Source organism: Piliocolobus tephrosceles, chromosome 6 (assembly GCF_002776525.5).
Source record: "Piliocolobus tephrosceles isolate RC106 chromosome 6, ASM277652v3, whole genome shotgun sequence".
NCBI classification, from domain to species: domain Eukaryota; kingdom Metazoa; phylum Chordata; class Mammalia; order Primates; family Cercopithecidae; genus Piliocolobus; species Piliocolobus tephrosceles.
The window spans coordinates 89,225,478-89,249,441 of NC_045439.1; the positions used below are offsets into that span (position 1 = coordinate 89,225,478).

The 23,964-nt window shown below is 50.3% G+C and overlaps 1 protein-coding gene across 3 annotated transcripts in view; it reads right to left on the reverse strand.

The window, feature by feature from the left end:
* Nucleotides 1-23,964, reverse strand: part of RASGRF1 (Ras protein specific guanine nucleotide releasing factor 1) — a 128,726-nt gene that overhangs the window by 55,644 nt on the left and 49,118 nt on the right. For all 3 annotated transcript variants that reach the window (XM_023193410.2, XM_023193409.2, XM_023193412.1), the window contains 8 exons: nt 19,614-19,693; nt 16,649-16,842; nt 15,944-16,053; nt 12,285-12,403; nt 9,867-10,027; nt 4,927-4,990; nt 2,660-2,796; nt 222-304 (listed from right to left, as the gene is read on the reverse strand). In XM_023193410.2, the coding sequence (XP_023049178.1) occupies nt 222-304; nt 2,660-2,796; nt 4,927-4,990; nt 9,867-10,027; nt 12,285-12,403; nt 15,944-16,053; nt 16,649-16,842; nt 19,614-19,693 (948 nt within the window). The remainder of the gene's footprint in view (nt 1-221; nt 305-2,659; nt 2,797-4,926; nt 4,991-9,866; nt 10,028-12,284; nt 12,404-15,943; nt 16,054-16,648; nt 16,843-19,613; nt 19,694-23,964) is intronic.

Genomic DNA, 23,964 nt, shown 5'->3' on the forward strand with positions numbered 1-23,964 from the left:
AAAAAAAAAAAAAAAAAAAAAAAAACTAAGCCAAAGCAATCATCCAAATAGCAATTACCCAACTCAAAACAAACAAACAAGAAAATATCCAAAACACCCCCAAAGACAAAGCCCAGCATCTCTGAACCCCAGTAGCTGGCTCATCCCAGTGTCCTGGCTGTCACCTTGTGGTACTCAGTCTCTGGAATGCTGCCTGGTCAAGAGGGGTTTAGGGCACTTACTTGATCATCTGTGGCACGGTGACCTTGGAATTTTCTTCAAACGCGTTCATCATGAGCCCGTTGCATCGGATGTTATCCACACACTGGAATCAGAGAGAGGACCCCAGCGTGAGAGCTCTCCATTGCTGGACCCAGGCCCACCAGGAGCTCTGCCAACTGTAAAGTTCATATGCCTTGGCTTGACACAGGGTCCTCAAGCTTCAAGGGCATTGTCCTGGCAAAGGCAGGGTCAGCGTGGAGCATCCTTTAGACTTTGGCCAGAAGTCAAGTCTCAGTTGAGTGACCTTGGGGAACTTACTTGATCTCAAGTCTTAGTTTCCTTACATGCAAAGTGGGGATAATGACTTCTACCTCAATGGGTTGACTGCAAACAACCACTGGGATGCAAAATGAATGCATCTGCCACTGACCATTCTGTTGCTGACCTCTGGGGTCCAGTGTCAAGGACAAGATCAGATCCAAGATGATGTGGGATCTCTCTCCTGGGAGGCCAGCCCAGCAGGGCCTCTGCCCCCCGGCACGGGGGTGTGGAACTGTTCTCTCTGTGCTCTGACCATCACAGTGCCAACACTTGGATGCTGTGGATGGTTTTCTATATGAAGAATGCATGGGTGTGGGGTCCTGGGGAAGGCAAGGCTACTGGCAGGAGGGCTACAGATGATTGTACATTTCACTCGGCCTCCAAAAATATTCAAAATCCAAATTTTACTTTGAATAAAAAGTACCCGCCCAAACAAAAATAAAACCTGCATCTGTTGGGGGGGCTGCCTCTTTTCCCCTGCACTGTCCCCTGCCCTGGGTCTTCACATTTCTGCCATGAGAGGGTTTTTTCTTGGCATAGCGATGGGGAAGCCTTGGTGCCACATTACAGAATCTTCTGGTTTTGAGAATGTGTGTGTTGCAGGGAGGAGGGTGTCAAAGTCATTGGGAAGTAGCAACTGAGAGCTGGCACAGCGGGTGGTGGAGCTCCCAGGCCCAGACTTCTGGGCAGGGCCAGGACCCCAATGAGGGAGGCTTCTGCCAGTTGCATTTCTCAGTCCCACTTCTCTCACCCACCTGACAATCTCTCTAGCTTTGGTTCTACCAGCAACTGCAAAACAAAGACTTGGCCAGGGGCTCAGAGTGTTATGGAGGCAGGAGGGCTTGGTGTAGGGGCCAGAGGACTCCCACCTTGACCCATTCACTGGCATCCACAACAGCTGCAAGGAGGGCAGAGGACTGGTGGGCACCCTCCGGGCAAGTAGCCCTGGGCCTTTGACGGCTGCAGCTCACTGGGGATGTGAAAGGGCCAAGCTCAGGGTCTGCAGTTTTCTCCAGGGCTTCCTGGGTGTTTTGAAGACACGTGGGAAGACTCAGAACAGGCATGTGCTATGCATCATCCCACCCGCCTTACTCCTCTGGGACTGCGAGATGGGCAGGTGGGCCAGAAGGAAGGCTGGGAGCGGCAGTCAGGGGAGCCTGAAAGGGGCACAAAACCAAGAAGGTGGGGAGCGAGCAAGGGCAGCCGTCCTAGGTCCCATGAAGATGCTGCCCTGCCCTTTCAGTTCCTACAGGCACAGGCCTCCTGCAACCCTCTGGACCATGGGGGGCCACCAACCTCCCTCCCCTTCTCCTGCTGTTGGCTGCTCTCCTACCACCCCACCCCACAGAGAGGATGACCAAGGCTCCCAGCTGCTGGGATGGCACATCCCTGATCCATCACAGGCCCCTGCTGGGCTCAGGGAGGGGGCTGTCCTGGGGCATGAACCCCGGTGCTGCTGACAGCCTCTTTCTGGACTCAAGTCTCACCCCTTGTACTTTAGGCACCCATGGGCACTCTGGGTCTGCTCACTGGTACCTGGGAAAGTCTGTGCTTCCTGGTTAATGCTCCAAATAGGGCGAATGACCCTAATGCATGCAGCAGGCCAAAGCAAAACTAAATCTTCCGTGTGCACAGTTGAGGCTGGGTTTGATCTTAGGTAGCTGCCCCGACTCACTGAAGAAGCTACCCTCGGCTTTCAGGGAGACCGTTCTCTCACTGTGAACATTACATCTAATATGCTCAGACTTTTCTGTGCATATCAATTACCTGGGGCATGTACTAAAATGTGGATTTACAGGTCACATGCCAGCAGTTTAGATTTGTAGGTCGGCAGGGTAGTGGGGAAAGGAGAGAAGGGTCCAGGAAACTGAAGTTTTAAAAATCACCTTGCTAGGTGGTACAGATGCAAGAGGGGTTTCCAGACCACACTTTCAAGGTGACCCAGGGGACTGTAAACGGGATGGACTAGCTGAGCTCAGCTTTGGGTACGGCTGTGGACTTGGAAGATTCTTGTATCTTTCTCTGTAGAACAGTGCAGCTACTCCACCGCCCCTCCCCATCCCCCCACCAGCCAAGCCCCTGACCTGGTTAGGCATGAAGGTACCACTCGCTTTCAGGAACAGGTGACGCTACTCACCTGGCTGATGTCACTGGTCCACGCCGCCTTCTCCTGTCTGGACGAGGCCACTAGGATGACCGTAAAGGGCGGGGAATCCTTTGGCTCCACCCCAATTTTAAAATCCAAGTGATCTATGTCTTGGCTGGATCCTTTGGCTTCCAGTTGTAAAACATAAAGTTAGCAGCATGAATGTGGACACTTTTTCAGTTGGAAAATGTTTTATTGGTCCCTGTCGTATGTACCGGTGGAGGCTCTGCATTGGTAAGGCACCAGGCCAATTGCTGCTACTTTCAGAATATTATTTTCCTAAGTGGGGAATCTCCATTCCAAAGATGGAAAAACTAAGATGTAGCTTACGACCACTCAGGGGCAGTTCCGGATTCAGAGCAGGAGAGCCTTTAGGAATCACAGTCTGCCCTCTGCCCTCATTACACCAATGGAGGTGAGGTCCCGGGCGAGGACTTGTCCAAGGCTCCCAGCAGGGTGGTGGCCAAGCCAGGGCAGGGCTAGAATGGGCCTCACAGCCAGGCCCTCCTGCTACCCCCAAGGTGGTTCTGGGGCCAAATGAGGAACTTCAAGATCTTAAACTTTTATGGATTGGACTGGACATTTAGTTCAGTTTAGAGCTCCCCAAAGCAAAAGTGAATCCTAGGTATTTTTATTACTGCTCTTAACCTGAAAATTCCTTGAAGTCTTGAAAGCTGTTTATTTGGAAAAGTAAGACCAGGGCTTCAAGATTCTTTTCAATGCACTCACATTAATTGGGGATGCACTGAATGGGTTAATGGTGTAAAGGGCCTGCTTTGGTTCTGCTTTGCTCTGAAGCTCTATGGCTGTGTGATGTTGAGGTGGTTTCCTTCCCCCTCTGGGCTTCAGATGTCCTCCTGTACAACAGGAGTGGGACTTGATTTCTGAGGTTCCTGTCCCTTCCAGTTCTGACACCTGAGAATTTTAGGAGTCCTTGCTGGGCACGGGGGAGCCCATTGTCCTGGGACTCTGCTGGAGTCTCTGAGAAGTGGGTGCCTGTGTGTGAGTGTGTTTCAGGTGGGGGACGCTCGTGGCCATGCTCCCACCTCCCTGGGCCTAGGAGAGTAAAGAGCCTTGGGGCCTGATAGTGCCACTTGAGTCTGGGCTTTCCTGTGGACCTGCTGTGGCCAAGATGAAAGAAGGCTGCACTGGTAGGAAGGCTCCAGGTAAGCTGCCTCCTCGTTTATTCTTCCCTTGGGGAACCACTTGGTTTGGCCCTTATTGGAAGGGCATGAGGGGAGCAGAACCCAGTGGTAGCAGAGGCTGAACAGGGTGCATGCATGAGGGCATGTGTGTGTGTGTGTTTGTGTTTGCCACGTGTGTGTGTGGCAACCCCCAGGCCCATGCCCATCCCCATGCCATGCTGGGCCTGCGATGCTGAGGTGCTTCAGACACAGCCCACCCCAGGAGGCCCAGTCTGAGGAGGGAAAAGAGCACGGGTCCTGCTGGTGTCCTCACAGAGCAGGGCATCCAGAGGCATCTCTGAGGGTCTTGGCTTGGGGTCAGTGAAGAAGGGAGATGAGTGCCAACTTTGGCCCAACAGTAGTGATCACTCCCCCTAATCTGAATAATGACCCCACCTCCAATTCTGATGCCTTGGGAGGTAAATCCCATCAAACATCACAGCACCAAGGACTCTGCCCTCCGTGCACTTCCCCATTCAGCTCCATTTGAGTTGTTCAGTCCCTTCTCACTGAGGTCTTGCCTCCCCTCCTGGTCCCTGCTAGGGGATAGTTCCCTCTCTCAGGACCCTTAGCCCTGCAATCCCTCTGTCAGTGCCCCCTGCACATTCTTTCCTTTTCTACTGCAGGACAGAGATAGGGCTGGGTGTCTCCCTGGCTCCCAGCATGTGGCCCTGAGAGTCCTTGTGCATGTCACATGCAGGTGCATGAATGAGGGGTGCTCACCGAGATGCCATGACCCCAAAACCTAACAGTGCCAACTGGCCCAGCAGCCCAAGGAGCTTGGAAGGAACCAGGAAGGTGGATCAGGGTCATCACCTGCTGGGCTGGGAGCTCTTTCTTTAAAGCCTCAGGCTCTGGCCTCTCCACACCTTATTGGAAGTACGAGGGGAGCAGAGCCCAGCTGTAGCAGGGACTGAATAGGGTGCGTGCATGAGGGCATGTGTGGACCTCCCCTCTGCACTTCAGCATCCTCCCTTCCTCCCAAAGAAACCAATGCCTGGCCCAACCTTTAGGAGTGAGCATGTGTGTGCCTGTGCAAGCACACACATGCGCCCGTGCAGCCTTCACACTCACCTTCCTCCTCCGTGCTTTCTGGCTCCTCCAATAAAGTGCAGTCAATGAGGGATATGACTCCGTTCTGAAAAAGAGCAGCAGGGGCTACTTTGCATGGAGGGGTAGATGTGCTGGTTTAGGAGTCCCTGGATGATAGGGCTGGAAGGGACTTTAACAAGGAGCATCCATGTACACACACAGATGTATGGATATATTATATGCCAAGTGGATATTTTGCTTTTTCAGTGGAAGAACTTTATCCTCATATTAAGAAGCTCAGTGAAGTGGGTCAAAGGGGATTGTCTCAGAGAGGCCTTCCCCCATCCAAGCTTGAGTTCAGGTCACGGGTGGAGCGGCCAGAACCTGGCCTGCTCGACCCTTTCTTGCTTCCACAGCAGTTCCAGGGCATCGCTTCACAGCCCTAAGTCTGCAGAGGTTTGAAATCCCCCATTTTGGGCCAAAGCTATCAGGTTACCCACAGGAAGACAGAGGTTGATCTTATGGGTATTGTAATTCTCATTTTACAGGTGAAGAAATGAAGACAGAGAAGTTGCATGCCTTGTTCAAGGTCCCCTGGCAAGTTAGCAGTGAGTCTGGAGAGAGCCTCAAGGGCCCAATCCCAGTCCTGGTCAGTTACTTATTTTTAATTATTAGGAATACCTGGAAAAATGCCTCCCATCCATGAGTGTGTGAGCATCTCTTGGGTAGGAGGTCCCTTGATATTGTAGTGAGAAATAAGAGTGGCCACAGCTGTGGTGGTTGTAAGACATGTTCACAAATTCTTTCACATTTTTCTTTTCAAAGGGCAAAGCCAAATTCCCTTCCTCTTGAGTGTGGGCTGGACTTAGTGGCGTACATCTAATTAAAAGAATAAATCAGAAGTGATGGTGTGCCACTTTGGAGATCACAGCCTCCTGCTTGCTCTCTTGCTGTCTCTTGCATCACCTGTTCTGGGGGACACCAACTGGCATGTTGTGGGGAGAGGTCTATGAATGAGGAACGGAGGCCTCCAGCCAATAGCCATGGAGGTGTGCCATCTTGGAAAAGGATAGGATACTCCGGCCCCAGTTGAGCCTTCAGAACACTGCAGCCCCAGCTGACATCTTGACTGCAAACCCCTGAGATGCCCTGAGCCAAGACCACCCAGATAAGTCACTCCTGATTTCCTGACCCACAGGGAAACTATGAGGTAATAAATGTTTGTTTTAAGCTACTACATTTGGGGGTAATTTATTACATAGCAACTGATTGAAGTAAAACAACAATGAATAATAAGGAGACCTGGCCATGTGACTAATTTATATATGAAAATGCTTGCAGAGCAGGCTGCCCCTTGGGAGGCAAAGTGGACCGCCAAACCCTGGGTTTGACTTCTTGCTTTGCTCTTTGATGGCCTTGGGTTAGCCCCCAGGACTAACCCACTGGGCCTCAGGCCTGCCCAGTGACATCACTGGGCTTCATCATTTGGAAAGCCCCATCTAGCTCTGACATTCTCTTACTTCAGGGTCTCAAAAATTCTTACAGTCGTTTTAAATCTTGCAGATCTGTAGTCTGCCCCCTTCAGAAAGGACTTAAGGCATTCTATTGCCACTCGTGATATTTCAAGAGAAGTGATTTGAATTTTAGCTTACGGCTATTGGAGAGTAGAGTACAGTGATTAAGAACACAGACTCTGGAGCCAGACTGGCTCGGTTCAAATCCCAGCCCTGCCACGTGCTGGCTTCTTCTGTCTCGCTTCCCTTATCTATATAAAATGGGGAAAATGATAGTATCCGTCTCAGTGGGCTCTTCTGGGAATTAAATATACATAATGTATCTGAGTGAGTTCTTGCCCCATAGTAAGCATTATGTAAGGGCTTGATATTAGAAATACAAGTTCATTATTACATAATTAAGAGTGACAATGTCTGTTATCCAGTGAGCATGCAGTGTGTACCTGACATGAGAACTCCCTCACTTACTCCTCACGGCACTCCTATGAAGAAGGTGTTTCCACACCCTTTATGCAGATAAGGAAACTGAAGCCTGATGAGGCCTTGTGACTTGTCTGAGGCCACGTACTGGTGAATGGCAGTGCTGGGATTTGAGCTGATTTCTGAGTCCATGTTCTTCACCAATGTGCTAACAGACTTTTAAAACTAAAAACAGCTGGGTACGGTGGCTCATGCCTGTAATCCCAGCACTTTGGGAGGCCGAGGCTGGTGGATCACCTGAGGTCAGGAGTTCGAGACCAGCCTGGCCAATATGGTGAAACCCTGTCTCTACTAAAAATACAAAAATTAGCCAGGCATGGTAGCGGGTGCCTATAATCCCAGCTACTTGGGAGGCTGAGGCAGGAGAATCTCTTGAACCTGGGAGGCGGAGATTGCAGTGAGAAGAGATTGCACTATTGTACTCCAGCCTAGGCAACAAGAACGAAACTCCATCTCAAAAACAAACAAACAAAACCCCTACAAAAAACTAAACACAAACAAGCAAACAAACAAAAAAACTCCAGATAAAATAAAACAAACATAAAAACACGCTTTTGGATTTTCAGAGCCTTTGTGTCTTCAGTTTAACCTGTCCCCACTGACCCCTGCCACCCCCAAGCCTAGACAGAGATCTTCTCAGTAGAAACTCCAGAGCTAATAAATAATGAAAGCTTTCCTTGATACATAATTTGGTTAAAACAGAAGTATTCAATATTTGTAAATTAATTTCCCCTTGTGCAGCCAGCCAGCTAATTTGTGGCTATGTGAACATAAGCAGTATATTCCCTGAAGCCATTGTTGGGTCTGTTAGCTCTGCAGGAGGTTAAGGGCCAGGCATCCAGGGTCTGGAAGAATGGCTTCTCTGATGCTGTGGCTTAATTAAGAGCACCCTCTGGCCCTTTCCAGGCCACAATGTGTTCAGACTTCCAAGGTGATGAATGCAGGACTGCAGGGACTGTAGCTCACAGAGGCAAGTGCTTCCTAATTCACAGCAAATCCACACCCACTGTGAGCTCAGCGCTAACTTATCCGTGCAATGTCTCTGTGAGGGCCAATGTCTCTATTTGATAGAAGAAGTGTGGACAGGGGCAGGGGTCTTTTCCAGGGTCACATGTGTGTAAGGGATGGAGCTGGTACTGATGTGGAGCTCAGAGCAATGAGACAAGCAGTGGGCTGTGTCGGGGGATAGGAGATCCTGCCCAGGCCACAGGCTTTACAGCAGAGGTGGCACTTGAACAGGCCTTGAGGGATGTGAAGGCGGTCTGCCAGGGGAGAGGAGGCTGTGTGGCTGAACAGACAGCATGAGCAAAGGCCCTGGGCCTACGAGGAGGCAGGAGCAGGTCTGAGATATTCATTCCCTCCACCTTTAGGGATGAGCTGGTTAGATGAGCATTGGGGGCCTCACACAGGGCTGCGAGGTCTAGAGGCTCCGTGTGGAGAAGCTCAGCAGCCTCCAGGGCTCCTGTGCTGGAGGAGGGAATGCTTGAGAAGGTCACTGGGATGGGCTCTGTCAGAGCTTCCTTGGGGTGGAGATGAAAGAAAGGCTCTGAGTGATGCCTTGGCCCTCAGCCAGTGGAGGCCCTCCACCCTGCCCCTCACACACACCACACACAGACACACACACACACACACACCACATACACAGACACAAAAACACATACCACACACACTCAACATATCTCACACATAGACACACACAGATACACACATACACACATCACACACAAACACACACACATATACACATCACACACACATCACACATACATACACACATGTACACAGAAACATACACACACCACACACAGACACACACACATATACACATATACCACACCCACCCACAACATACATACATATAAACATACACAGATATACACATAGGTACACATATACCACACACATACCCACCACACCTGTACACAGAAAGACAACACATATACACACATACATATGCCATATACCATAGACACACACACACACACACTGAACACACACAAATGCACAGAGACACAACACACATACAAACACCTACACACACAATACACAAATACACATATCATATACACAAATACAGACACACATATATACACATACATACATATACACACCACACACACAGACACAAACACATATACACACATATCCATACTGATATGGTTTGGCTGTGTCCCCACCCAAATCTCATCTTGAATTGTAGCTCCCACAATCCCCACCTGTCATGGGAGGGACCCAGTGGGAGGGGATCGAATCATGGGGGTAGGTTTTTCCCAAGCTATTCTTGTGATAGTGAATAAGTATCACAAGATCTGCTGGTTTTATAAAGGGCAGTTCCCCTGCACATGCTCTCTTGACCGCTGCCATGAAAGACGTGCCTTTGCTCCTCCTTCGCCTTCCACCATGACTGTGAGGCCTCCTCAGCCATGTGGAACTGTGAATCCATTAAACCTCTCTTTCTTTGTAAATTACTCAGTCTCAGGTATTTTTTCATAGCAGTAAGAAAATGGACTAATACACACAGAGAGATATAAACACATACAGACACACACACATGTACGTACACACCATGCACACATACACACACATACATATACACATACACACACACACCACATATACAAACACACAGACGCAAAAACACCACACATACATACACACAAACACACACAGACACACATGCACACACACACATGCCTTTTAGGGGTTTGTCCAGGCCCTCTGGCTCCTCTGTCCAGGTGCCCAGCGTGGGGAATCTGAGGCCCTCGGTTCTCACCTTCCCATCTCCCAGGATTTTGCTAGTGGAAAATTGGTCAAGCTCTGCTCGCTCCAACTGGCCAAACTATGGGGTGTGTGTATATCTGTGCGTGTGTGCATGCATATGTCACCAACACCTCTGCCCACCATCTGGGCCCATAGACCCTATGGCCAGGACAGCACCTGTGTGACCCTCACTGGGCAGCCCCTGAGCCCCTCTCCCGCATCCCTTACCTTGGTCAGGTGAAGCTTCCCTCCAGAGCCTCTGGTACAGATAATCAGATGCTTAGAAAACAGGAAGCACTGTCGCTCACCCTCTTTCTTTAGGGAGAGAGACCCCAGGCGCCCTCTGGTGATCTTGCCCTTTTCAGACATGGGCACCTGGATGAGGGAACCTGTGGGTGGAGGAGAGAGACCCTGAGCCCATCTTCTGGGGTGACTTTTGCCTCTGACCCAGCTTTGAAGGTTGAGATACTGGGGCAGCAGCAGTGGGACAAGTCCATTCTGGTTCCCAGTGGCAAATGTGTTCCTGGGATGCTCCTTTAGGCCTCTCTGCAGGGTCAGATGGTTGGGGGATGAGAGGTGATCAGAGAAGCTCCATGCAGTGCCCACTGATGTGCCAGCCAGGGGCTAGGGACTCAGCAAGCAAAGGAAACCCCAAAGGGCATGGCCCATGTGGTGAGAATGAAGGGCTGGGCTGAGGTCTGGAGATGGCAGGGGGCTGAATAAGTGGGGAGCCGGCTGCAGGCCCCGAGGGGTTAACAAGATACATTGCACTCCTGCTGGGAACTGCTTAGGGCAAAACCTGCATCCCATCCTATTTGTAAAAAAGATAGCTACTAAGATTTTAAAAAAAACGATACATTGCACTCCTGTTGTCCACAGCCATGGCAGACATCACCAATCAATCACTGCACCATACTGCAGAGCTCAGACAGAGCCTCTCAGTCCTCAGCACAGCACTCTAGGAAGCCATTACTGAGCAGAGTAGGTGCCTGTCATGAAAGCCATTGCTGCCCTACTCTGGTCTCCCCACCCTAATACATACCCTACAGGACCCTCCCCACTGACGTCCACAGCTCCTCACTGTCCCCAGGATTCAGGCACTTGAGGCCTCCCACCGGTCTGGCTTGGGCACACCTCCCAGCCTGCCCTCTTGCAATTGTCCCCTTCTTCTGCCTCACATGTAGTTCCGGGTCAAGTTAGTCTGAGTGTCACTCTTAGTTCTGAGAAGCCCTTCCTTCACTCTGTCTTCCCTGTGAATTCCTGCTTATCTTTGGGAAAGCCCTCGTGACTCTCTTGGTCCTGCTCCAGGCCACCGCTCTGCCTCCTGCATCAGGGAGATCCACCTGGCACACGTTCCTGCATTTGTCCCCTCATGACTCTCTCCCTCTGTACAATAGGCTTCTGGAGGGCAGGGCTGGGGCTATTCTCTGAGTGTCCCCAGCACCCGCTGTAGGTCTGGCATGAGCAGGGCCGGTATCAGTGTTGGCTGCATGACTGACAAGTGAGAAACACCTTGCAGAATCCACTCATTTTGTCTTCAGGTCCAGCCCAGCTGGAGAGGGAGAAAATGTCTTGGCTCAGGGTGATGGAGCAGATTTCTGGTCTGTGGGGATACTGGCCACCCCAGGAGGGGTCATTTCTTGGGCTACTTCCAAGCCAGGTCCACTTGGGGTTCCTTCAGAGGGGGCCTAAAATACTATGTGAGAATAGTTCTGGCATAGAGAACGCCCAACACAGCCCGAGGGGAGCTGAGAAACAGGCAGGGCTGGCTCTGAGCTCAGCAGGTCACAGGGTGGGCCTGGGGAAGGACATAGGGGCCACCACACACAGGGGCTGGGACAAAACGCTGAAAAGGTGATACCCTTGTCCAAGGCAGCTGCATAGGCCAGCGGGAGGTGCTGGCAAGTATTTCATTAGGCAGAGAATCCCAGGGCGACAGAGAAGAGACTCTGGAGGTCCGTTTGAGGTGGAGGTCACTTGTGAGGCATGCCAGCAGGAGCTTAGTTTCTCACAAAACATGGAAGTTGAATGTGATGAATTTCACATGCATTGCAGTTCTGATGTCAGTCCCCTGAGCCACAGAGAGCCTTCACCCGCCCCTCTCAACTGGGCTGTGCCTCTTAATCACTGCTCTCAAGGGAAGCAAGGCTAAAGTGTGGGAAAGACCTTTTACCCATGAGAACCACTGTGAAAATGGTCTCTCTAAAGCAGCAGAGGATGATGAGGAAAGGACAGGGGAATGGACCCAACACTGACCTCCTCCCAGACACTGAAAATGCTTCTGATTCACAGAGACAACTGTTAGCTGTCCTCATCCCCCGCCCCATACTTTCTCCCCAAAAAGGACATGTCAATGTTTACTATGACACACAATAGACAAACCAAGGCCATCTGGGTAGAATTCTGTTTACATCTGGAGAGAAGGAAACTGTGAAAACCAATAATATCTGCATCTATATGTATAGATACTGACATCTACATATAGCTGTTGCATTCCGCCAGCAGCCTGGGAATATTCTGCAATCACACTGGCAGGTCTTGGCATGTGGCAGCCAAACCAACTGGTGGTGTTCCCGAGTGCCGCCTCCCTCCTGCTGCTGGGGCCCACCTGGTGGGGGCAGGGGAGACAGGGTGGAGAGGCCATACCTTGTCTCACAAAGGTCTGGCTGGTGTCCAGGAGGATCTCACAGCCTTCGATGATCATGCGCTCGATGGCCAGGTTTTTCCGGATGTTCTCTGTCTCGCTTACTTCATCGTGCATTATCCTGTGGGGATGGGAAGTTGCACAGTCAGAGACAGGCTGCCCCCTCTTCCCAGGGAGGTGAGAATGCCAGGCTTCTGGGCAGACCTAGGAAGAAAGCCTGGTACGCAGATTCTCAGGTGGGGTCTGTGGTCATGGAGGGGATGGGAGTGTGTATTTACTGAGTGCCTGCTGCATGCCGGGCACTGCATAGACATGACCTCATTTTATCCTTCTGACAGCTCAAGGAGGCAACTGTTCTTATTTCAGAAAAAGGAAAACAGAAGTCAGCAGCTACGAAGCAGCTCTGTCAGATTTAGAGTCCGAACTATGTAGAACACACAGCAGGTGCAGCTCAGCACTGGGAAGGATATGGGAGCAGAGGAGACATCCTATGTTCATGACCCTGACCCTCATTCTTCTACCAGCCTTATTCCCATCCCAAGAACAAAGCTCATTGCTCCCTCAGGGCCTTTGCACTTGCTGTCTCCTCTTCTTGAATGCTCTTTCTCCAAATATTTGCATAGTTGTGTCCTTAATATTGCTTGGGTCCTGAAATGGCTTACCTTTTGGAGCACCTGGCAATCCCACTGGCTCAGGGGATGACTGAACTTAGCCTACTTCTGTAAGCTCTGGCTGACCTTAGCCTGAATATAGACAACTCCCCTATTTACCGCTGTAATTCCCCTCCTCTCCGAGAGGTGGCGCCATCCAATAGCTTTTAAAAAATGGCGTTGGTGGGAAAAGGTGGGTGTGTGTCGCCAATTTTGCCTTGGTGGGTTTCCAGGAGTCTTGGGAAGGTAGTGAGGAATTTGGCAGGGGCAGGGTCTGGGGAGTGGGGAAGGGGGGCTTCTGGCAAAAGTACCCCACCTACTCCAAGCAAAGTACAAAACCTTTTATCTGCTGCTGATGCCTGAATTTCTACAGCTAAGACCAACAAAAGGGCTGGTTAGTATGTGTGGCTTACAAACTTCTCTCATAGACATTATCCAATTTAAACCCCAAAATAAAGATGACACTGCCTCTTCCGGAGATGGATCTGTGCTTAACTGAATCAGCATGACATTGAGCAGATTCCTCAATCCCTCTGATCCTTAGTTTCCTCATCTACAGAATGCTGGGGTGAAGGTGGAATAAAAGGGATTTCAGGTACTCGCCCATGCCATGCCATGCCTGGCATATGACAGCTGCTTAAATAAAGGGTAGTAGTCATTGTTGATGATATTATCATTGGTTGCAAAAGAGTTGTTATTATCTTTCCTGGTTAAGGACATGCATTTTAGGCTTAAATTCACTAGACTAGCACTTTAATAAATGGACCGGGGCCCTTAGCTGGAGTCTCTTCTTTGGGAGCCTCAGTTTCCCCCTTTCTTCCCCAGCAATGCTCTTCTTGGAAGCCCAGGCCCCTGCTTGATGTTTGAGAGGGAGGCACCTCTGGGCACATGCTAGTTCCCCAGGGATGGATTCATTATGGAAGTAGCCAATGGTAATTAAAACCCTTCTTTTGATGAGGGTGGGATTTTGTGGGGGAAGCCTGTGTTTGGTAAAACACAAGGGGGGTAATTCCAAGGTAGCAAAACTAGCTTTCCTGAGCAGCTGCAGTTTACACATTCTAAGTTCCAGCCCCAAGTGGGGTTTGTGTTCGGGACCCACATGCACACATGTGGGAGCTCTGGGAAGGCGGTGGGAGTTTCCAGGCTGTGAGGCTCCTGGGAGCCCTGGAAATGATGACTTGGGTTATCAGTGAGCAGAGAGTATAGGGGTCAGGATAAAAAGGTGGGATGAAGGCCCAGTCCCTGGAGGTGGGGAGTGTTTCTGAGCGCAGCCTAGGAGAAGTTTGGCTATTTAATGGCTTCCTCCCTGGGGGAACGTGAGAGGAGAATGAAAGGGATACTGTCATGGTGATAGGAAAACCTTTTGTGCCACTGGAGCTGGGTTCAGGGCCAGGTACAGGTAGTTGGGTGGGAGGAAGGAAGACTAGGCCACACACCGAGGATCCCGGGGATAAGGGATCAGGGTCTTATGTCAAATACCTCGGCACCATGTGCCACCTGCAGCTCTGTTTGCAACAGGATAGGCTATCCCTCAGCAAGGAGGAGCCCTGCTGCCTTACAGGAGTCCCAAACCTTTTTCCTTGGGGAAGAGTGTGCAGGATTTGGATCCCTGGGCATGGGAGGACGGGAGTCCCTCCACCTTCCTGATCGGTGGTTTCGTTACTCTGCAACTCTGCAATCACACCCTGATGGCATCCTTGCCCTGATTCTCCACTCAGGTGTGCAACTCGGCTGGGTCATGGAAGGATCAGGGGGCACCCTATACCTTGTGCTTGTCCAGCCTGGTCCTCCCTCCACCCAGCTGGGAGCTGTGGCCTCGTTGGCTGCCCCTTGCCGGCCTCAGGAAGACTTTTAGGGCACTGTTTGGCAGTGCCCTGGGTAGGGGCCGGGGCTGGATCCCAGACCCTGCAGACTGACCCTTCTTTGTAGCCCTTGGCAGCCCAGTTCTGACCACAAGGCCCTTCCTCATCTCGTGGTCTTCACAGGGTGGATACCCCCGGGCTCAGCCTCTGGTTCTCATCTTTTTCCTGCCCAAGCTAATTCCCTTGGCAATCTCACCAGTGCTGTCGCTTTAAACACCATCTGCAAGCTGATGATTACCAGATTTCTCTCTCCCCTCCGCTCCAGACTCAAATTCCCCAGTCCCTTCTTGTCATCTCCACTTGGACATTGAATTGGCATCTCAGGTTCAACATGCTCCCAAGAAAGCTCCTGAACTCCCCTCCAGACTTGTCCCTGCTGCAGTTTTCTCCAGCTCGGTTGACAGCACCTCTGCCCTCTTGTGGCTCAGCCCCACATCCTGGAAGCACCCTTGACTCTACTCTTTCTCTTTCCACATCAAATCCATCAGAAAATCCCATTGCATCCAGGATCTGAATCTCTTCCTGGAACCTCTTCCTGGATGACCACAGTCGTCTGCTGCCTGGGGTGCTGCAAGAGCCCCTCCGTGCTCCCCCATGTCTGCCCTTGCAGAGGAAGCTTCCCTCTGGACTTCAGGGGCTGAAAGAGGGCCAGGTGAGGGGCCTTGACCAGAGGACTGGGGCACTAGATTGAACAAGCCATGTGCTTATCCACCCACTGCCACTACCTGCCTCTGGTTGACTAGAGCCTTGGGCACATGAGGGCCTGTCACCCAGGACCCCCTCTGGGCCTCCTATGGCCACAGGTTTTGACACATTGACACTGGAGAACAGAGGAAACAGGCAGAGAGTGCCTGGGAGTCCCAGACAGCTCCCTCTCCTGGGAGATGTTGAGCGCCCAGGGGCCTTCCTCGGGCCCCATCTGTGCCAGGGATAGCACAGTACCCACTATTCCTGCCCACCAGGGCTTGAGTTGTAACCCACTCAGGACCACTCCAGGGGACTCTGCTTTGAGCTGCGGCAAGCTGTGCCCCCCCCTTACAATCCCCATCTGAACTCGAGCTTTGTCAGGGGTTCAGCGAACTCCTGGTGAGGGGCGTCCTCAGCCCCGCCCCATCTGCCAGTCTGGTGCACTGAAGAGCCAGGCCTCACCTGGACAGCTCCTCCAGTTTGGACTTGGCGTAGTCCAGGCTGTTGCGCTCAACGTGCTCATGAGGTGTGTGGGCCAGGAGCTCGTGGAGGGTCAATATGTACCTGGGGATCTGTGGGCAGGTGGGAGAGGTGAGGGTGGAGAAAGAGCCAGGGAAGTAGGGCTGGGGAGCAAGGCAGGGTCAGACAGGGAGTGAGCAAGAGAGAAAGAGAAAGAGGGAGAGGGAGAAGGAGAGAGAGAAAGAGGTGGCGAGGGCGGGGGGAAGAGGGAGAGACAGAGAGAGCACATGAGCATAGGGTGCAGGTGCGGGGAGAGAGAGAGAGAGAGCATGAAGGGGGGTGGTGGGAGAGAGAGAGAATGGTTTTTAGCCCAGAGGACTTCCATGAGCAGAACTGAGGAAGGAGATAGGCTGCCCTTTGGTCACAGACTCTAACTTGGAGGCTCTTCCAGGGTCTTGTCTAGGGCTCTGCTCTGGTTGAGGGTGGTGTGGGGTGCTCAGGAGCCAGGAGAGAAAGGTGGGGGGACAGGCCCGCAGTCAGCTTGCCCTGCACCCAGCATTGTCCGCTGCTGGCCCTAACCACCTCCCCCACCCCCTCTGGCAACCCAGAGCTGGGGCACGTTAAACACTGAGCCCCCCTGCCTGCCATGGTCCCTTCCCCATGCCTGCCTCCCTGACTCTCCCCCACCCAGGCAGGGCCAGATGCCACCTGGAACATGGGGTAGGTAAGGAAGGTCTCCAGCGTCCTCTCCTCGCAGTCAGGCTTGGCCTCGTAGTGCTTCAGTAGCTTGTCAAAGTCACGGTTCTGCTTGCAGTGGGCCAGGATCTGCAGGCTATACTGGTGGTTGCGGACAAACTCTTGGTAGATGTTGAGCATGGGCAGCAGGATGTCAAACAGGTCAGCTGGAAGGATGAGGCAGTCAGTGGGTGGCCAGGGCAGCTTGGTGGGGACAGAATCCCCTAGGCCCTTGGCTCCCCCAGCTACACCCAGAAAGGCCAGGGGCCAGGTTCAAGTTCCTCACCCCAGAGACATCTCTGCTCTTGGGGATGACTCCAGGACCACTGCCCTGTCCAGTGCCAGCAGGTGGGCCTCTGTCATTGGGACCACATTAGAATCACAGACTCTTAGAGACACTTGTGATAGGAGTGTCAGAGAGAGGAGGTAGAGTGGGCACTGTGGGGTGCCACCTGGATCCCCCCAGCTGCCAGGAGTCCTGGTGGCCAATGACTCTCAGCTGGGTCCCTCTCTAGGCATTGCTCTCAGCTGGAGGAAGCTGCCTTGCCTGGTCTGTCCTCCCGCTTCAATTCGGGACATTAGTGTGAGGTCACCCCTTCTCCATAGCTTCCTGTGGGGTTGGCTGAGGTTCTGTTGCAGCTGGAATGCTGCCCAGATCCTCCCTCTGCCTGCCCCCATGCCCTATGGTGCTATGGCCTAGGACACTCCCCAAGAGGCCTCCCTCCCTCCTGGAGCCTCTGTCCCGAGACAGAAGTGGCCTATCTGAGGTCACAGGGCAAGTCAGCAGCCGGCCTAGAGCTGGGTCTCCTGACCCCCTGATTCCAGGGGTTTTCCTACCATATGACCACATGAGTCTCTGCTCCTTCGTTCATCTGTCATTGTCCCAGCAGGCCTTCCAGGCTCAGCACTATTTAGTTCACCAGGTGGGGCCCTTTCTGGCTATAGTTCTGTCTCGAGCTTCCTGGACATATAACTTTCCTTTCAGTGCCCCTAAGTCCCAACCAATCTCCCCAAATCTGCCCTTCAACATTTGATAGACTGGGATGGAGTCATGTGAAACATCTTCTATTTATTTATTTATTTATTTGATGGACTCTTGCTCTGTTGCCCAGGCTGGAGTGCAGTGGTGCAGTCTCGGCTCACTGTAATCTCTGCCTCCCACGTTCAAGTGATTCTCCCACCTCAGCCTCCCACGTAGCTGGGACTACTGGTGTGCACCACCACGCCCAGATAATTTTTGAATTTTTGTGTTTTTTGTAGAGATAGAGTTTTACCACATTGACCAGGATGGTCTTGAACTCCTGACCTCAAGTGATCTGCCTGCCCTGGCCTTCCAAAGTGGTGAGATTATAGGCGTGAGCCACTGTGCCTGGCCTTGAAACATCTTCTTCTTCTTTCTCTTCATTTTTTTGAGATAGAGTCTCGTTCTGTCGCCCAGGCTGGAGTGGAGTGCAATGGTGAGATCTTGGCTCACCGTAACCTCCGCCTCTTGGGTTCAAGCAATTCTCCTGCCTCAGCCTCCCACGTAGCTGGGACTACAGGTGTGCGCCACCATACCTGGCTAATTTTTGTAATTCTAGTAGAGACAGGGTTTCACCATGTTGGCCAGGCTGGTCTTCACCTCCTGACCTCAGGCGATCTGCCTGCCTCAGCCTCCCACAGTGCTGGGATTAAAGGCGTGAGCCACCACGCCTGGCCAAAACATCTTCTTATAAGTCCCATTTAAGAAAGGAAACATGGTTTCCTTGTAATCAACTCTAAATGGTAGCTCATGTGATGGGTGTCCGACCACCTGATGGACAGTATCTTCAACAATGCAATTGCAGAAGACGAGGACCCCATCTTTCTAAGGACACTTCTTATTTTGACCTTAGAGAAAAGTACGGGTCTTTGACTTCAGAAAAATAATAATGCCTACTTCCCCCTGGGAAGCTGAGGGCAGGGGAGCTCTGGAGAGCCAGGCCTGGGCCTGCTCTGTGCCCTCCACGTATGCAGCCTTTGCTATCCCTTTACTTCCCTAAGCCATTTTCTTTGCCTCCATCGTGGAGGTGACACCAACACTCACCTTTATCTACCACATTAAGAAAGTGAAAAAAAAAGAAAGACACTTGGTGCAGGTTGAGGGTGAGATGCAGGAGGTTCTTCTGTCTGTTGCTTGTGGAACTTAGGGCAGTGCAGCCATCTTGGAGAACAATGGGATAATATGTATGAAGCAAGAGCCTTTCACATTTTTGGGTTCTCTGTTTTTAGCAATTCTGCTAATTGGAAACCTATCCCAAGGAAATGATCTCTAATATGGAGAAAATTTCTTATGAAGAGATGATTATTTCTAATAACAAAAAATTGGAACAACTCTAAGAGCCAACCATAGCAGACAGTTAGATAAATGACAGTGCCTTCTTGGGTACTGGAGTATTACACAGTGATCAAAAAGCATGCTTTTGGCATGAGAAAATGCTTATGGGATAATGCTAAGTAAAAGAAAAAAAAAAAAAAAACAACACACAGCAAGATACAAATTCTATATTCAGTATGTTTGCAATTATGTAAAGTGGAAAAAAACCCAAGATCTATGCATAGAAAAAAATTGGAAGAAAACACACCAAAGTGTTTATAGTGGTTATCTTTGGGAAGCAGAACTATGCTTGATATTTTTAAACATTTTCTACTTTTATGGGTTCTCAATTTTTCTGAAATGGATGTGTATACATTCTTTATAAAAGGGGAAAGTGGATAGGAAACTAAAAATATATCATTTCCTCTTAGAAATACAGGATTTGCCAACTTGTCTTTTCTCTTCTGCCCCCTCTGAGGGATTCTGTGGGTTTTAAAAAGTGACACTCTATTATGCTCTAGAAGGACAAAACTGCCGCAGCCTTTTGGGGTGGCCCCTGCAGGTGGATTTCTCTGGGGGCCTCAGTGAGGGTTGACTACTCACCCAGGACCAGCGTGGGCCAGCTGGAGATGCGGGCCTTCAGGCCTTGGTAAAAGATCTGATGTAAAAACATGATGGTTTCACTGAAAGAGAAAGCACAGGGTCACCTCTGCCCCAGGGACTTCCTGCTCCTCCAGAGATGACTGTCCCCAAACCTCCTGCACGATTTCAGCAGCAAACCCTTTTCTCATGTGAGACCTTACGTGAAAACTGCATCGGCAGGATGGATGATATAATCTGGGGGGCCTGGTGCTAAATGAGAATGCAGGCCCCTGGTTAAAGAATTACTAAGCATTTCCAGATGGTGACAGCAGAGCATTAAATCAAGCCCACGCTCGTCTATGCATGGGGTGGCATATCCATGGGCCAGCAGAGGGCAGGGAGCTGCTCTGGCCAGTGGCCTCTGTCTCCTCAAGTCCCGGCCTGCTGGGTTCCATACCCCCTACCCCAAGGTATCTTGGAGGAAACCAGGGCTCTGGCGAACACGGGTAAAAGCCACGGATCAACAGAAGAGCTAGAGTTTGGGATTAGCACAGAGAGGGGCTGAAATCTGCCCAATGCCCCTTCCCGGCTGTGAGACCATGAATAAGTTACCTAAGGTCTCCCAGCCTTGAGTCCTTCTGTGTAAAATGCGAAGGTGAAATGAGGAAGCCCCTGGCAGCCATGGGACAATTTGAGTGCCCAGTGCACAGGAGACGCTCAGCAAACGCTAGGTCCCCAATACCCAGTAACCACCCCCGCTTTTTGGAATCAAAGTCAGAGAAGCCAAAAGACCCAGAGTCTTGCTGCTTGCAAAGCCTCTGTTTTGTTGCCACATAACATGCTGAACTCATATTCTCATTGGCAGCTTAGCGGGCTGGATACAGACAGCCACATTTGCTGGGCCTTCCCCACAACCCGTTTTCCACCCACTGCTCCCAAAGCAGCTGGTCCCAGAACACAGTCCGGGCATCTCCTCTCCCAGGACAAGCTGTGAGGACTGAGAGAATACCAGAGAGAGGCGGCTTCTGCTGCTCCCTGAAGGTACCCCCATTCCTTCCTGCCCAACCATTTCTCCCCTACTCCTTAGCTCCTACCACCTTGGAGACCTGGGAGTTTCCCCCAGATTCCCTCTAGGCTCTTTGCAGTACACTCCATTTATGGATAGGAAAACTGAGGCCCAGAGAGAGAAAGAGAGTACCTCAGGAGTCAGGGAGAGCCCTGAGCCTTTGGGCAGGCCCCTCTCTCTCCCTGGAATGTTCTCCTGTCTGTCTTTGGCAGCATTCTCCAAGGTGTGCTCTGGGCTCCCTCCCGCCTCTGTTTCTCTAGGGCTTTGTTGGGTTGTTTGAGGTACCTGGTGTTTCCCACCTTGGGATGCTGGCCCTTCTCCCAGCGGTTTGTGCTCTGAGGCAGCCCTCCTCCATCTCACTGTCTTAGAACAATGAGAGCAGAGGGTGGAAGACATCTGGTGAGCACAGAGATGCTCCAGCTTCGAGGCGGTGTGGGGCAGGGCACAGGGGCCAGTGGATGGAGGGGGCTCAGAGGTTAGAGGCTTAGGACCCCAGAGGGATGTGAAATGTCCTGCACATGCCTGCTTTGCAGATAAACAGGTAGGGTGGGGAGAAAGAGGATGTGAGAGAGATAGCAAGAGAGAGGAAGGGGTGAGGGAGGTAAGAGAGGGAGACGGGAAGAAAGGCAGGGAGAGAGAACAGAACAGAACAGAACACAACACCTCCAGGCTAAAGGGTGAAACTAGCAACTGCATTCCACAGAATATGTAGAAGGAAAGGAAAACTGAGCAAGACTGAAACCAATGTGAACTTAAAAATCCAAGCAGAGAAGACTTTGAGCTCTCACTTCTGAGTGTGGACCCCACCACTATTGTGAATTGTCTGTCATCTCCCTAAAGTTCCCAGAGAAAGGGTCCCTCCAGGTATGGCGACATCTTATGACCCTTGGTAAGCCTGGTTTCTGTCTGGCTCTGACCCTCAAATGAGTTTGTTGAATGGATAAATGTTCCAATTTTAAGAACTTTGGGAGTCCACATGTGAAGACCCTTCAAAATGGCCAATAGCAAGAGACCGACCCAGGGTTGCGTGAGAGTGCAGAGAGGGAAGAATGTCTGACTTGAGGTGGCAGGCAAGGAGGTCAGGTCAGGGGACTTTCAGGGGTTCTTGAGGGAGCCATATTTGGCAGCCATCCCCAATCTTTTTGGCACCAGGGACTGGTTTTGTGGAAGACAATCTTTTCACAGACGGATGGTGGGGTGGGGGCAGTGTGGTGGAGGGATGGTTTCAGGGTGATTCAAGTGCATTACATTTATTGTGCACTTTATTTCTATTATTATTATTATTATATTTTTGAGGCAGAGTCTTGCTCTGTCACCCAGGCTTCATGATCTCGGCTCACTGCAATCTCCTCCTTCCGGGTTCAAGCGATTCTCCTGTCTCAGTCTCCCGAGTGGCTGGGATTACAGGTGCGCACCAGCACGCCGGGTTAATTTTTGTATTTTTAGTAGAGATGGGGTTTCACCATATTGGCCAGGCTGGTCTCAAACTCCTGACCTCAGGTGATCCACCTGCCTTGGCCTCCCAATGTGCTGGGATTACAGGCATGAGCCACCATGCCTGGCTTATTTCTTTTGTTATTACATTGTAATATATAATGAAATAATTGTGCAAGTCACCATAATGTAGAATCAATGGGAGCCCTGAGTTTGTTTTCCTGCAACTAGACGGTCCCATCTGGGGGTAATGGGAGACAGTGACAGATCATCAGGCATTAGATTGTCATAAGGAGCATGCAACCTAGATCCCTCACATGTGCAGTTCACGATAGGGTTTGTGCTCCTGTGAGAATCTAATGCTGCCACTGATCTGACAGGACGTGGAGCTCAGGTGGTAATGTGAGCAATGGGAGTGGCTGTAAATACAGATGAATCTTTGCTTGCTCACCCACTGTTCACCTCCTGCTGTGGGGTCCAGATTCTAACAGGCTACAGACCAGTGTTAGTCTGTGGCCTGGGGGTTGGGGACCCCTGATACATAGGATCTTGACATATGTCTAGATCCTTTTAGATAACCCTGAGTACTGCCATGGCAAGACTTAGGATTGCCATTCTCAGACAGCTTCAGCACAGCAGACAACTGTTCAGGATGGACCAGGGAGAAAATGAACCTTCTTATATCCCAATACTGCACATGCCTGTGCAGCAGCATATCAGGAACATCATAAGGTAGAATTATAAAAATACAGTTGATGAAGCCTCCATTTCTAAGGTTAAATTTAAAGAATTTAACTTGTAATCCTACTACTCAGAAATTACTATCATTGCCCAGCCAACTAAAAAAATTATCTCATTTTGACTTGATTTGCTTAAAAAAATCAAATTATTAATGGGTTGGTTGAACATTTTTCTTATATATTGGCCATTTGTATTTCTTTTTAAAAAATTGCCTAGTCATGGTCATTGCTATTTTTTCTCTTATTAATCTTTTCTCTCTTATTAATTTTAAATAACTGTATTAAGTGTATAGTCTGACATCTATGTTGTAGACATCTTTGCTTAGCTATTTGCCTGTTAATTTTGTGTCTAGTGTTATTCTGAAGTTTTTCCATTTTTCCTTGTAAGGTGGACCTCTGGTTGGCTTGGGGAATCATATCTTTCCCCACTCCCAGACTGCTTACATACTCATGTATATATTATTTTATTGTTTCATTTTTACATGTAAATACTTAATTATTGTTTGCTTTGGTGTATGATATGAATAAGGGAGACAGACATAGCCTTTCCTTCAGTTTGGTTAGCCAATTGTCAATTCTGTTAATCAAATATACCAGCTATTTACTAGGCTAGTTTTTCATAGTTACCAAATTCTCACCAGATGAGGTGGCTCACGCCTGTCATCTCAGCACTTTGGGAGGCTGAGGCAGGTGGATCTCTTGAGTCTGGGCACTATAGGGAGACCCCATCTCTACAAAAAATAAAAAACTTAGCCACGCATGGTGGTGCACACTGGTGGTCCCAGCTACTCAGGAGGTTGAGAGGATGGCTTGAGCCCAGGAGGCAGAGGTTGGCAGTGAGCCAAGATCACATCACTGCACTCCAGCCTGGGCAACAGAGTGAGACCCTGTCTCAAAAAAAAAAAAAAAAAAAAATTCTAATATATGCGTAAGTCTCTTTCTGGACTTTCTATTTTATTTTGTTGATCTTGGATTAGTCTTAGGTTGTTTTCATTACTTAATATATTTATAAGCCTTTATAATATATTTTAATTACAGGTAGGAAATTCTTTCATTGTTTTTTAAGAATATTATCTATTTGTATGCATTTATTCTCCATCTGAATGTTAAAATCATTTTGCTAGGCTGCACT